This window comes from Salvia miltiorrhiza, chromosome 4, assembly GCF_028751815.1.
Source record: "Salvia miltiorrhiza cultivar Shanhuang (shh) chromosome 4, IMPLAD_Smil_shh, whole genome shotgun sequence".
NCBI lineage: Eukaryota > Viridiplantae > Streptophyta > Magnoliopsida > Lamiales > Lamiaceae > Salvia > Salvia miltiorrhiza.
Window position 1 is genome coordinate 26,750,592 of NC_080390.1, and position 11,872 is coordinate 26,762,463.

Sequence of the window (11,872 nt, forward strand, 5' to 3'; positions counted from 1 at the left end):
AAAATCTAAATAACATAAACTTTATTGAATAAGTAATAATATTCTGAATACACATTACACTCTTTCATATTCATTGACAACCACCATCTTTGTATTTTTTAGTAAAAAAATAATTGGGCCGCGACAACAAAATGAAATTGAGCCAATTCAATACAATCTCTATTAGGCTTTTCAAAACATAGTAACAAGTATACGAATTCGACGATGCAATAGAAAAATGCACATAAAATGTATTCGTTCATTAATTTAATAATAAAAAATTATATGTTAATAAGATATGGTTTTATATACATATGAAAAGATATATATATATATATATATATATATATATATATATATATTTCAAAAAACATATTATTATTTCACATAAATAATACCTCTTTTTCAAAAATAAATGAAAAGAAATGCTTCTATTCAAATATGATTTTGGAAAGCATAATTTATATTTTTTAAAACTGAACTAAACAATTGCTTACAAAAATGTTTAAAATTTGTAGATCGGCCTGAAAAATATTTTATAAATTTAACAACATAAAGCATTAAATATAAAAATAATAAAATTACATATATTTATATATTAAAGAAAAACTAAAAAAATTAAAGATTGCAATTCTATTTCTAGAATCTTCAGATCAATGCGAATTTGTAACAAAAATTGAGGTGGCCCAAAAGGAAATATAATTTCAACCTAAAACCCAAAAAATTATAAATTGCAATTCTATATCTAGAATCATCATATCACTTGGAATTTGTAAGCAAATTTGGGCCAAAACAATTGGGGAAGACCAAAAGCAAATAACAATTTAGGGCTCCGATATCTAGAAGAATCACTTTCCTCTAAATATACCCAACACCTCCAACATCGCCGTTCGACGCCAAACTCGCCAACCCTCCTCCTCAGCTAAGGTATGCTTCCTCAATTCTGGCCGGATCTAAGCTCTTAAATTGTTTTCTTCCAGCAATCGTTCACATGTTTACAGAAAATCTGATTTGTTTGTTTTAATTTTGTCTATGTTCTTTATTTTAATTTTAGGCTTTTGCTTTTCGATTTCCATTTCGTTATATATTTAATCTGTTGCATTATTTTCACTTGACTGATGAAGCCGATTCAATACTATCATGGTTCGTGGTTGTTGCCTTTTTTAAAGAGCAATTGGAATCGATCTTATGATTAGCTGATTCTATATTGTTTTTTCAGGCAATGGCTCCAAAACAGCCCAACTCCGGTCTCTTTGTGGGTTTGAACAAAGGGCATATCGTTACCAAGAAGGAACTGGCACCTCGCCCTTCTGAAAGAAAAGGGGTAAAGATCCCAGATTTCCCTTGATGCACTATGCTGCATAATTTGTGTTTTCCGAGATACATAACAGTTTCTGTGTGCAGTATTTTGAATGTCTATTTTGTATCAACTTATTCCTAAACTATTAGGTATAGATCAGTTTTAATATGAGATTTTCTTACAGAAAACCAGCAAACGGGTACATTTTGTTAGAAGTCTCATTAGGGAGGTGGCTGGTTTTGCTCCTTATGAGAAGCGAATCACCGAGCTTCTTAAGGTCGGCAAAGACAAGCGCGCCCTGAAAGTGGCTAAGAGAAAGTTGGGTACCCACAAGAGGGCAAAGAAGAAGCGCGAGGAGATGTCATCTGCTCTTCGAAAGATGAGGTGACTGTGGTTCGGTATCGTGTTTCCTGCATCCTCTTGCTCGATAACTTCTGATTCAATCTTCTGATTTTTTTGTATATATAGGGCTGCTGGAGGTGGAGAGAAGAAGAAGTAGACTACTGTAGTAAGTGATTAGCAGAGATGTCTTCAGCTTATTGGTTTTGTTAAATTTAACATTTGTTTCTTGGTAAGTTTGAGTTTTTCATGCGAATTGGTAACTTCATTTACAGTTCCCTATTTCTGAAGGCGGCCTAGTTTGTGTTGGTTATTCTTCCTAGCCAAAAATATGATGGCTTGTTTCCTTATTTTGAGCTGCTATGTGTTTTTTTGCACGTTGCTGCGTCTGAATTGTAAAATTTTGGAATTCTATGCAGAAATAAGGAAAAATCAATCCATTAATTGACAAAGTAACTCCATAGTTCAACAAAATACACATTGCATTTTTTGCCCTTAAATTGTAGGGTTTGGCTTCATTAATTCTTAGATCTTTTAGAGCAATTGTAATAGTTTTTGGTGACTAGCCAAATTCAATTCTTTCATTAACAAAAGCTATCTGACTACTTTTGTCTACGTTGGCTTCAAAACCTGTCACTTTCTTTCAGTTACAAAGACAATCACCAAAGAGGACTTTGTCCAAATAAGTAGACACTATTTCATACGATACAACTACAATATTTGACGTATGTCCTCTCTTATGTTTTAATATGGGTAACTAAATACAACCTAAGTAGTTGGTAGCTCATAAAAGTGGACTTGTGATCTAAGTGGAGATGAATAAATTAGTTATCTTAAATTTTATGGAGGACAAATCATTTTTTAAAATGTTAATTATGCAATGTTTTTCTGTTCTCATGAAAAATGTAGCTGTGACTAGTCCCACTATATATCTAAGAAATAAAAAAGCGAATTGTTTTTTAACTAGCAAAAAAGTGAATACTACATATGTTAGATATTGATTGAGTGGAGAGATCCCAAAAATTAAAGTGATTAAATGATGATTAAAGTGATTAAATGATGATACCATAGTTCGCTTACCATAAAATTTTGATTTGAAATTTTGTAATTGGCTTAAATTATGTGTTAATGGTCAAATTATTCATATCTATAATTTCTAATTAAAAATACTCAATTTTATATATAAAAAAAATTGATCCTATACCCAAATCAAAGTAAACAATCGACATTATCTTTGGATGTTCATGGTTTTACATTATTTTTTGTGTAAAATTATATACTTTTCTGATACAAGTGCAATTGTATAACAAAATTAAAAAAAATAGTTTGATTTCGAAAAGGCACAGGCGGCAACCTATTTTTTCGATATAAAGTTATTTTTATTTTGCAATATTAATTAAAATATAAAGAATAATTTAATCAATTTGAACATAAATGCAATAATTTTATAAAAGTGAACATTGCAACTTCATAAAAGTGGATATTTTCATGCCATGCCTCACTGCTTCAAAGTATGGTACCTAGTTTGCTTAGGAGCCCCAAACTTTATAGAGAGAGAGTTAAACTTTTCATTTCCTTTAATGGCACCCAAAATTCTCTTTTTCTTCTTTCAAAAATCTGTATTCAGCCATGTGAACATTCAAAGTAGCCAACTGATGTTAGCTTAAACCCTTTATATTCTCTAATGTAATATACTGTATACAGAACATAAGCCAATTTCCTCATCATTGGTAGGGCTGGGAAGTTCGGGATCAGGTATCAGGTACCCGATTACCCGACCCAAAAAAATTGGGTATCAGGTACCCTATACCCGAAAAAATCGGGTTCGGGTTCGGGTTCGGGTTCGGGTATTTAGGGTGTTAGAAAATCGAGTATCGGGTATACCCGAAATACCCGAATTAATTGATTTAATATATTTTGAATTATTTTAAATTACTTAATATATCGACACAGCTGTAATCCAATCCCACTTCCCTTCCCTTGAATCCCTTCGGCCCTTCTCAGTTCCCATTTATTTTGAATTGAAATCCAATTTCGCAAACCCCAAATTCTCAATCCCAGCCCGCCCGGCCGCCCCCACTCCAGAATCGTTTCCGTTTCCGGCGACCCAGCGGCGCCCCTCGCCCGCCCGCAGTCGCTGTTCTCCTCGGCCGTCGCCGTCGTTCACAGACCGCCAGTCCCACCGCGACCCTCGCACAGTCGCGCTGTCGTTCCGCCGCCGAGCTTGTCGCCCCACAGGCCACAGCAGTTGTGCTGCCTCCGAGCTCCGATGACAGCTGAACTTCTTCTTCTTCTTCTTCTTCTTCTTCTTCTTCTTTTTTCATACAGATTTCGATTTCCATGTCAATGTGGTTAGAGAACCTGTTGTTAAAATTTCGATTTCCTTCCTCCTATTCTTGGTAAAATTTGGTGCATCGATTTTGACCGGGTAATTAGGGTACCCAAATACCCGACTCGGGTACCCGAGTCGGGTATTAGGGTACCCGATTTCGTTTTCGGGGTCGGGGTCGGGTATAGGGTTTTGGGGATTTTCGGGTTCGGGTACCCGATTTTTTCGGGTAGGGTACCCGAACCCGACCCGATTCCCAACCCTAATCATTAGGTATTTTAGGTATATCTCTTTTTTTTTTATCCGATAAAGTTATGTTAGATGTTAACAATTAGTTCCCCAAACACTCCAAGAATTCACCAAGCCCACCTTATCTCTTCAATCACCAAATTCGCTCCCAAAGGGGATCGAACCCGGGTCTCATCACTTAAGTGAGTCTGCTTTTAGCTTGGGTAGAAGAGTTGTGGATCATTTTCGTAGTAGTTTGAGTCCAAAAATGGTGGAGGCATTGGTGTGCACTAATGATTGGCTTAAAGCAAAAGATTTCAGCTTATATAAGGATCCAACCGATGATGACCTTGAATTGTACAAGGAAATTGAAGAAATTGAAAAGAGTAAGATGGTTATATTTTTCTATTCTATCAAGTTCCTTTATTTATATAATATTGACATTATTTTTTTGCAGATGCAAAAAACAATCAAGATAATTCTTAAGCTTGATATGTAGACAATATTAATTGTGCTCCTCACTATTTGTATTGCCTAGCTATAAGGGTGAAGTCAGAGCTTCATTGGTATAAATTGAATGTAAGTAAAATTTGATTTTTTTTGTTATACACGCATTTATTCAATCATGTGGCAAGACCGCAAGATATAGTTATATGTTTGTGATTAATAAATCCATTGGAAATTATAATTTGTGATTCACGTGTCAGTTCTCTTTGTCAAGTTCAAATTTCATTTTACTTCATTTTGGAATCTCAATCACAATATTGATAATTTGAGGTGCTATGCAGGTCCAATCTCTAGAATCAGATCATGTCAAGGGTGAGCAGAAACTGATCTTCTTGTCAAGGGTGCTATGCAGGTCCAATCTCTAGAATATTGATAATTTGAGGTGCTATGCAGGTCCTCTCATTCAGTTTTGAAGTTTTTTTTTTTTTTGGCTTTTTTAGGGGCATTCAGTTTTGGAGTTTAAATATGAGACTAATTATATGAAAGTATTGAATACTTGGGCACGAGATGATTGATTAATAGTGATTTTAGTTTTAAGTATATGTTATGTCTTGAAGTCTTTGATTTCATTTAGTATGTCTTCTATTTTTTTTTTTTTGATGAACTAAATACTCCCTCCGTCCACGAAAGAACTTCCTATCTTTCCTTTTCGGGACGTCCACAAAAGAACTTCCTAACTATTTTTGAACTATACCCCACCACTTATAATCCCTTAGTTTTCACTTTTCACAACTCTTAACATTAATTATAACACTTTTTCACCACTCCCAATACACTCTACTACCTTTTATCCACTCTCAATATATTCAACAATATTTTTTCTTAAAACCCGTGTCACTCCCTCCTAGGAAGTTCTTTCATGGACGGAGGGAGTATATTATATTCTCTAAAGTTTAGGATTTTCTTTTTCTATATTAATATATAATAAAAATTACACCAGATGAGTGTTAATTTACATTGATATCATTAATAATAAATGTATTACTTTTTGTTTATTTGTGATATATTGTAATTATTATGTCATTATTATATTTGTTAAATATTATTCATTATCTAAACATGTTTTAAATAAATAAGTTATCAATTTTTTACTGTATTGAATTTTATCAATTTCGGTAATGCCGATTATTTTGGTATACCGTTAAAGTACGGTATACCGAAATTCGGTAAGGTATACCGAAATAAAGGTACGGTAAAAGTTTTGTATATTCTTCATATCGTACTTAAGGTATACCGAACTAAGGTATACCGTAGGTAAAGGTAAGGTAAATGTATGAATTTTCTCCATACTGGAGGTAAATGTAATGTATAAGGTATGATCGATTTAATAAGGTATACCGTACCGTATGAATATTTTCATTTGATCTCTCCTCTATATATATATATATATATATATATATATATATATATATATATACTAGTACGACCTCCCGTGCAAGGCACGGACCACGATATATTTATTTATTTTTAAAATTATAATTATGTAAAATATCAAAATATCAATATTTATCAATAAGATTAATTGATAACAAAAAAAATATGTTAATTTTAAATATTAGTATTTGACTTAAAATAGTTTATAATAACAATATTATCAACTTAATGAGTATAATATTAAAATTCATGAGTATTGTAAAATAATAATTAAATATGTAGTACAATAATAATAATAATATTAACTATTTTTTTATTTATAAATTCATATTAAAATTAATACAAATTTCCTGCTCCTTAATTATATTTAATTTAAAATAATTATAATTAAGCAATCATGTAAAAAAAATTTGTCCCAAAAAAATGACATCAACTTATTTTTTCACCAACAAATAAAAAAATAAAAAAGAGAGTGTTTTGATGAAAAAATTGAGTTGAGAGAAAATTTAGAGGTAAAAAACTCCTCTTATATATTATATATAAATTAAAACTTTTATTATATCTTTATTTGTGCATGAATTAAATCTAATAACAATAAAATATAAAAATTTATTAATTTTAAAATTCAAGGAAGCATATAGAATAATAACCGAATATTATATATAATATTGCTATTTTTTTTTTTATTTGGGGGAGGGGGAGCAGTGAGGTTTGAACCCGCACTGTTCATACACATGAGATTGCATAGCTTGGTGTCCCCTTAGGGACATATATTATTACTATTAGTCCTAATATAAATTGGAGTTTGAATGTCCGTGCATTTAACTAAATCTATACTATATTAAAAATGGAGTTTCCAATTTGAAATCAATTTAAAAATTGAGTGACAATTTTGTAGTTATAATAGAATTGAATATTTATGTTTAAATTATATATTTATATTTATATTTATATTTATATTTTTATTTTTATTTTCTTTAACTTCTTATTTGTTGTTACATTTCTTTCCAAAATTGAGAAATTCGATTAATTATAAAATACTATATATGCATATCAAATTAAAATATTTGATTAAAAATGTAAAAATTAAATTTGTTTAAATACTAAAGTTTTATAAATTTCTCTCTCCTCCCTCATCTATTTTGAATAAATATATTTTTAATTAGTATTTTATTTTTAATCTTTTAACTTATTTTTTATTTTTGTTTTTCATAATATCAAATTTTATAATTGTGAATTCTTTTTTTTTAATTTTTAATTCAAATATATTCAATTATAATTAAAATTTTATTATATTTATAAGTATAATAATTAAATTAGTATTAATTTTATATAAATATAAAAATAAAAAATATTTTCCCGTACATTGCATGGGATACAAATGCTAGTTATATATTATGGAAAGATGGGCATTATAATAGAATATGGAGTATAATAATATTTTTGTCGGGCTTAAGATTTTTGACAACATGAAAAATTGGAATTGGGCTGGATTAAGTAAATTAAAGCTGGTTATGTTAAAAATCAATTCTTTTCTCGAAACACTATACGCTAGAAATTTTATAGGAATATATTGTTATTTTCACCTCTCTCACACCAGAAATCCCTTTTCCTCTTTGTTTCTGTCTCGCTCTCTCCGCCTCTCTCTCACTTTCTGCGTTTCTCGTAGCCTTGCATCTCTCTCACCTCTCACTCGGCGCCGCACATATCTTCCCACCTTACCTTCTCCGGCAGCAGCTGTAGCACGGTACGTCCCCTTTTTTCGTCGCTCCCTTCGCCTCGCCTCTCATTCGCCACCGCAAGGACCGATCGGTCCCGTCTTCTCCGCCAGCAGCTGCAAAATGGAAAATCAGCAGTAGCGCAGCAAGCCTCGAGAAGTTCACCTCTACAGTTGCATCAGTTTGCCTCTCTGACCTCCGCGGCTCCGAGTTGGTGCCTTAGGGCTTCAAATATCCCCTTTTTTTTCTCGTTCTTCTCCATCCGCGATTTTTGAATTCTATTGTATTTATCTGCTATTCAAACTGTACCTATTTGTGGGTTGGTGAATTTTGATTTTTTTTTTTTTTTAATATTTTGTTTAAAAGAAGGTTTCTTGATATAATCCGATTTGAAAACTGAAGTTCTAGTTGTTTAGAGTTATGATGATGTTGGTTTCTGAAAAATTGAGATAGGAAAATTTGTTGGGCATCTATTGGTATAGAAATTGGTCGATTATTTTTCGGCAAATTTGTAATTTTTGTGGTGTAAGATGTGGAAGTGGAAAAAACTGCATAATTTATCAGTAAAAATAACTTGCTAAAATGGCGCCAAAAAATTTACGTTAGAAACTGTGTTTTCATATATAGATAGATTTAAACTTATAAAGTATGTCAACATACTTGTTTATCAATCAAAAAAAGAAGAAGAAAAAAAAAAAAAGCGGGCCTGGCTTAGTAGCTTGTGGATAGTGGGCTGTGACAGGCCCATTTAATTACTTTTTGGCCTTATCGAGTGTGTAAATGAGAAGTCAAATCTGCAAATTTCAGCAAAAACAGCGCAGCAGAGAGCAAGCACTAGAGAGAAGAAAGGAAAACCCTCAGCGCCATGGCAGACGAAGACTATGATATGGATGGAGGGTTCGTAACCTTTTTGAATTTTCTCAATTTTCTACCTACCATAAACGAACCAAAACATCTTCTTTAACACGATTAGGGTTTATGTGGGTTTACAAAAAAATATCAAATTAAATAACACAAACCTTTGATTTTTCAATAGGTACGAGGATGAGCCACCGGAGCCCGAGCTTGATGTGAGTTTAGCTTTGTTTTTTGTTCATCACTTTTCTTTGTTTGCATAAATAATACTAATAGTTAATAATTTTGGTTTTATTATGCAATTTGCAGGAAGGGGCAGAGATAGAGGAAGACAACAACGCCGCTGAGGAGATACTGGACGCCGTCGAAGGCGAGGGAGATGAGAAGCAGGAGCAGGAGGCTGTGGAACGCCCTCGGAAAACGTCCAAGTATATGACTAAGTATGAGCGGGCGAGAATTTTGGGCACGCGGGCTCTGCAGATTAGGTTTGGGTTTCTAATGTTTTTTGAGGTCTTAGCTTGTACATTCGCTTAATTTTGCTATAATTTTGGTTATTTCTTATATTTGGGTGTGTGTTTTGGCAGCATGAATGCACCGGTGATGGTGGAGTTGGAGGGCGAAACTGATCCACTGGAGGTAAGAAGTTCGATTATGTATATGACATGTAGAAAACTATTCTCATTGCTGATCTCTAATGTGTAAATTTTTGAAGTTTTTGAGTTGTGGTTGAGTTGAAAGTAAAAGTTCTATATCATTGAGTGGCCTTATTTGATCTAACTTGTTGGAAAATTCGGATTTGAAAGGATGGAATTGTTTGGAGGCTGATGGATAGATTGATTTATTATGATGGATAGATTGATTTATTATGATTAGAGTTAAATCTTGATAAACAGGACAACTAGATTATGATATAGATAAATGTAACCATAATTCAAGAAGTGAGCGGGAGTTGGAATTTTTCACAAATAATTAGAGTTTTAGGGAAGATGTAGAAGTAGTGTTTTTTAAGATAAAAAGAAATTTTGCCGAGGTGAAATTCTCATCCGGCTTATGTGAAGACAATTGAAGTCCAATTAATAGGTTATGTGCTTACCAATTAATAGGTTATGTGCTTACCATTTTTAGCAATAGGTTATTTTTTTGGTTAAACTATTCTCATTGCTGATCTCTAATGTGTAAATTTTTGAAGTTTTTGAGTTGTGGTTGAGTTGAAAGTAAAAGTTCTATATCATTGAGTGGCCTTATTTGATCTAACTTGTTGGAAAATTCGGATTTGAAAGGATGGAATTGTTTGGAGGCTGATGGATAGATTGATTTATTATGATGGATAGATTGATTTATTATGATTAGAGTTAAATCTTGATAAACAGGACAACTAGATTATGATATAGATAAATGTAACCATAATTCAAGAAGTGAGCGGGAGTTGGAATTTTTCACAAATAATTAGAGTTTTAGGGAAGATGTAGAAGTAGTGTTTTTTAAGATAAAAAGAAATTTTGCCGAGGTGAAATTCTCATCCGGCATATGTGAAGACAATTGAAGTCCAATTAATAGGTTATGTGCTTACCATTTTTAGCAAGAGAAGGACAGTGCCTTCTCTTGTTCTACTTGAACTTTCCATATTTCTGGAGTGTTGTGTTGTAATATGGCCGTTTCTTAAGGCAAGTTCCTAATGCTTTTTTCTTTGTACTGTTATATTCTGGTTCTTGAGTTTGTGCCCAAATTAATTATGTTAGCGATCTGTTGTGTATGAGAATCCTGTCAGATAAAAAGTTGGGATAGAGTTATTCCTGATAGGTAGTGTATCATATGGTGATGTGAACAGTACGAAGTGTTTAAGTTGATGGAATTGCAATTGCTGAAATGGATCTGGGTTTCTCAATAAATACTGTGAATCTGTGATTGAGTTCAAAAACTTTGATTACTGAACAAAGTTCAAGCTTTTGCAACCACATATTTCATATTTATTGGAATTTCTTATTTAATGATTTGATTCTGTTGTTTATTTGGGCTGGACTAAGGCAGTTGGAGGTTTGATCTATTCATTGGGTCATTGACACTCATAAACCAGTTTCAATCTCTCATCTTAGTTCCTCTATTGTCTCTGTTTGATGATATAATACATAATACATAAGAAACCTAAAAGCTTGAATTTTATGACTGTCTAGAGGCAATGCTGGTAGTGTGTTTTTCAATCTTTGTACTTGAAGCACGATTGACCTATATTTGGAGAGCATCACAATGTTTTAATAAAATTGTTCGGATGTTTTTTTTGCTTAGATATGCTCTTGACTTTGTGATACAAACTCCTGAAGCTGCACAGGATGTATTCCAATTTTAACACAGATATTCGTCATAATAGCTCACTGGGATTTGTATTAAATGTTATTATAGGATGCATATCAAATTTATCACACATAATTGTTAAAAGCAAAAGCCTTGCTTTGTCATAATTGTAATAATAAATAATAGCTCACTGCGTTTTGTATTATTTGTCATGATAGTCTGTATGTGCATATTTCTCCTTTTTAAAGCAGCGGACATTGTTAATTTGGTTTTATGTCTAATATCCATTCTACATTCAGATTGCAATGAAAGAGCTGCGGGAGCGAAAAATACCTTTCACAATCCGTCGTTACCTCCCTGATGGAAGGCAAGAATATTTTATTCTGGCAGAATGATTTTCTTATGTTTTAGTTATTGACTTCAATCTTAATGGGATAACTACAGCTACGAAGATTGGGGGGTGGATGAATTGATCGTTGAAGACTCCTGGAAAAGACAAGTTGGAGGCGACTAAGATGTTTGGGATCTTTTTTAAAATCGAAGCCAGCTCGAACAAAATATGTAAGCGCAACCTAATTTTAAGCCATGAAGAGATATGGATGTCTGTGATTGACTCATCTTTGCATACTCTACTTGATGGTGTAATGTTTTGGGCTTGTCACTGGCCACCTATCTTACTTCGAAATGGTACAAATTAGATCTCTCGGTTTCCGTTGCATCTAAAAGAGTGTTTGGCATAAGCTTATAAACTCCTTAAAACATATTATAAGTTGTTTAGGAGATTATAAAATTATTTGATAAAATAAATTCTTAAATAATTTATAAGTTGTAAAAGTAACATCTTAAAGCATTCATATCGACTGACTTGATAAGATGACTCGAGTGAGCTGTGCTGATAAGTCAATCGATGCATGCCCCTTTGACTTGAGTTGTGACTTGATGAGTTTGAGTCAT

General features: G+C 32.5%; 2 protein-coding genes across 2 annotated transcripts; both read left to right on the forward strand.

Moving 5' to 3' along the window:
• The first annotated feature begins 657 nt into the window (after positions 1-657).
• LOC131020037 (60S ribosomal protein L36-2-like) lies at positions 658-1,968 on the forward strand. The gene is made up of 4 exons (XM_057948668.1): positions 658-906; positions 1,199-1,303; positions 1,464-1,663; positions 1,748-1,968. The coding sequence occupies exons 2-4, from the start codon at positions 1,202-1,204 to the stop codon at positions 1,776-1,778; spliced, it is 333 nt and encodes a 110-aa protein (XP_057804651.1). The 5' UTR covers positions 658-906; positions 1,199-1,201; the 3' UTR covers positions 1,779-1,968.
• Positions 1,969-8,481: 6,513 nt separating this feature from the next.
• LOC131020038 (DNA-directed RNA polymerases II, IV and V subunit 6A-like) lies at positions 8,482-11,643 on the forward strand. The gene is made up of 6 exons (XM_057948669.1): positions 8,482-8,671; positions 8,811-8,844; positions 8,939-9,114; positions 9,214-9,265; positions 11,218-11,285; positions 11,363-11,643. Exons 1-6 carry the CDS (start codon positions 8,640-8,642, stop codon positions 11,430-11,432), a joined length of 432 nt encoding a protein of 143 aa, XP_057804652.1. The 5' UTR covers positions 8,482-8,639; the 3' UTR covers positions 11,433-11,643.
• The last annotated feature ends 229 nt before the right edge of the window (positions 11,644-11,872 follow it).

What these genes read in the sequence shown, in the direction of transcription:
- LOC131020038 (XM_057948669.1), top strand. Translation starts at nt 8,640, where the DNA reads ATGGCAGACGAAGACTATGATATGGATGGAGG. An exon ending in ACGCGGGCTCTGCAGATTAG is followed by an intron (nt 9,115 to 9,213) that starts GTTTGGGTTTCT and finishes GTGTTTTGGCAG; the next exon opens with CATGAATGCACCGGTGATGG. An exon ending in CGTTACCTCCCTGATGGAAG is followed by an intron (nt 11,286 to 11,362) that starts GCAAGAATATTT and finishes GGATAACTACAG; the next exon opens with CTACGAAGATTGGGGGGTGG.
- LOC131020037 (XM_057948668.1), top strand. Translation starts at nt 1,202, where the DNA reads ATGGCTCCAAAACAGCCCAACTCCGGTCTCTTTGTGGGTTTGAACAAA. An exon ending in GCCCTTCTGAAAGAAAAGGG is followed by an intron (nt 1,304 to 1,463) that starts GTAAAGATCCCA and finishes ATTTTCTTACAG; the next exon opens with AAAACCAGCAAACGGGTACA. An exon ending in TCTGCTCTTCGAAAGATGAG is followed by an intron (nt 1,664 to 1,747) that starts GTGACTGTGGTT and finishes TTGTATATATAG; the next exon opens with GGCTGCTGGAGGTGGAGAGA.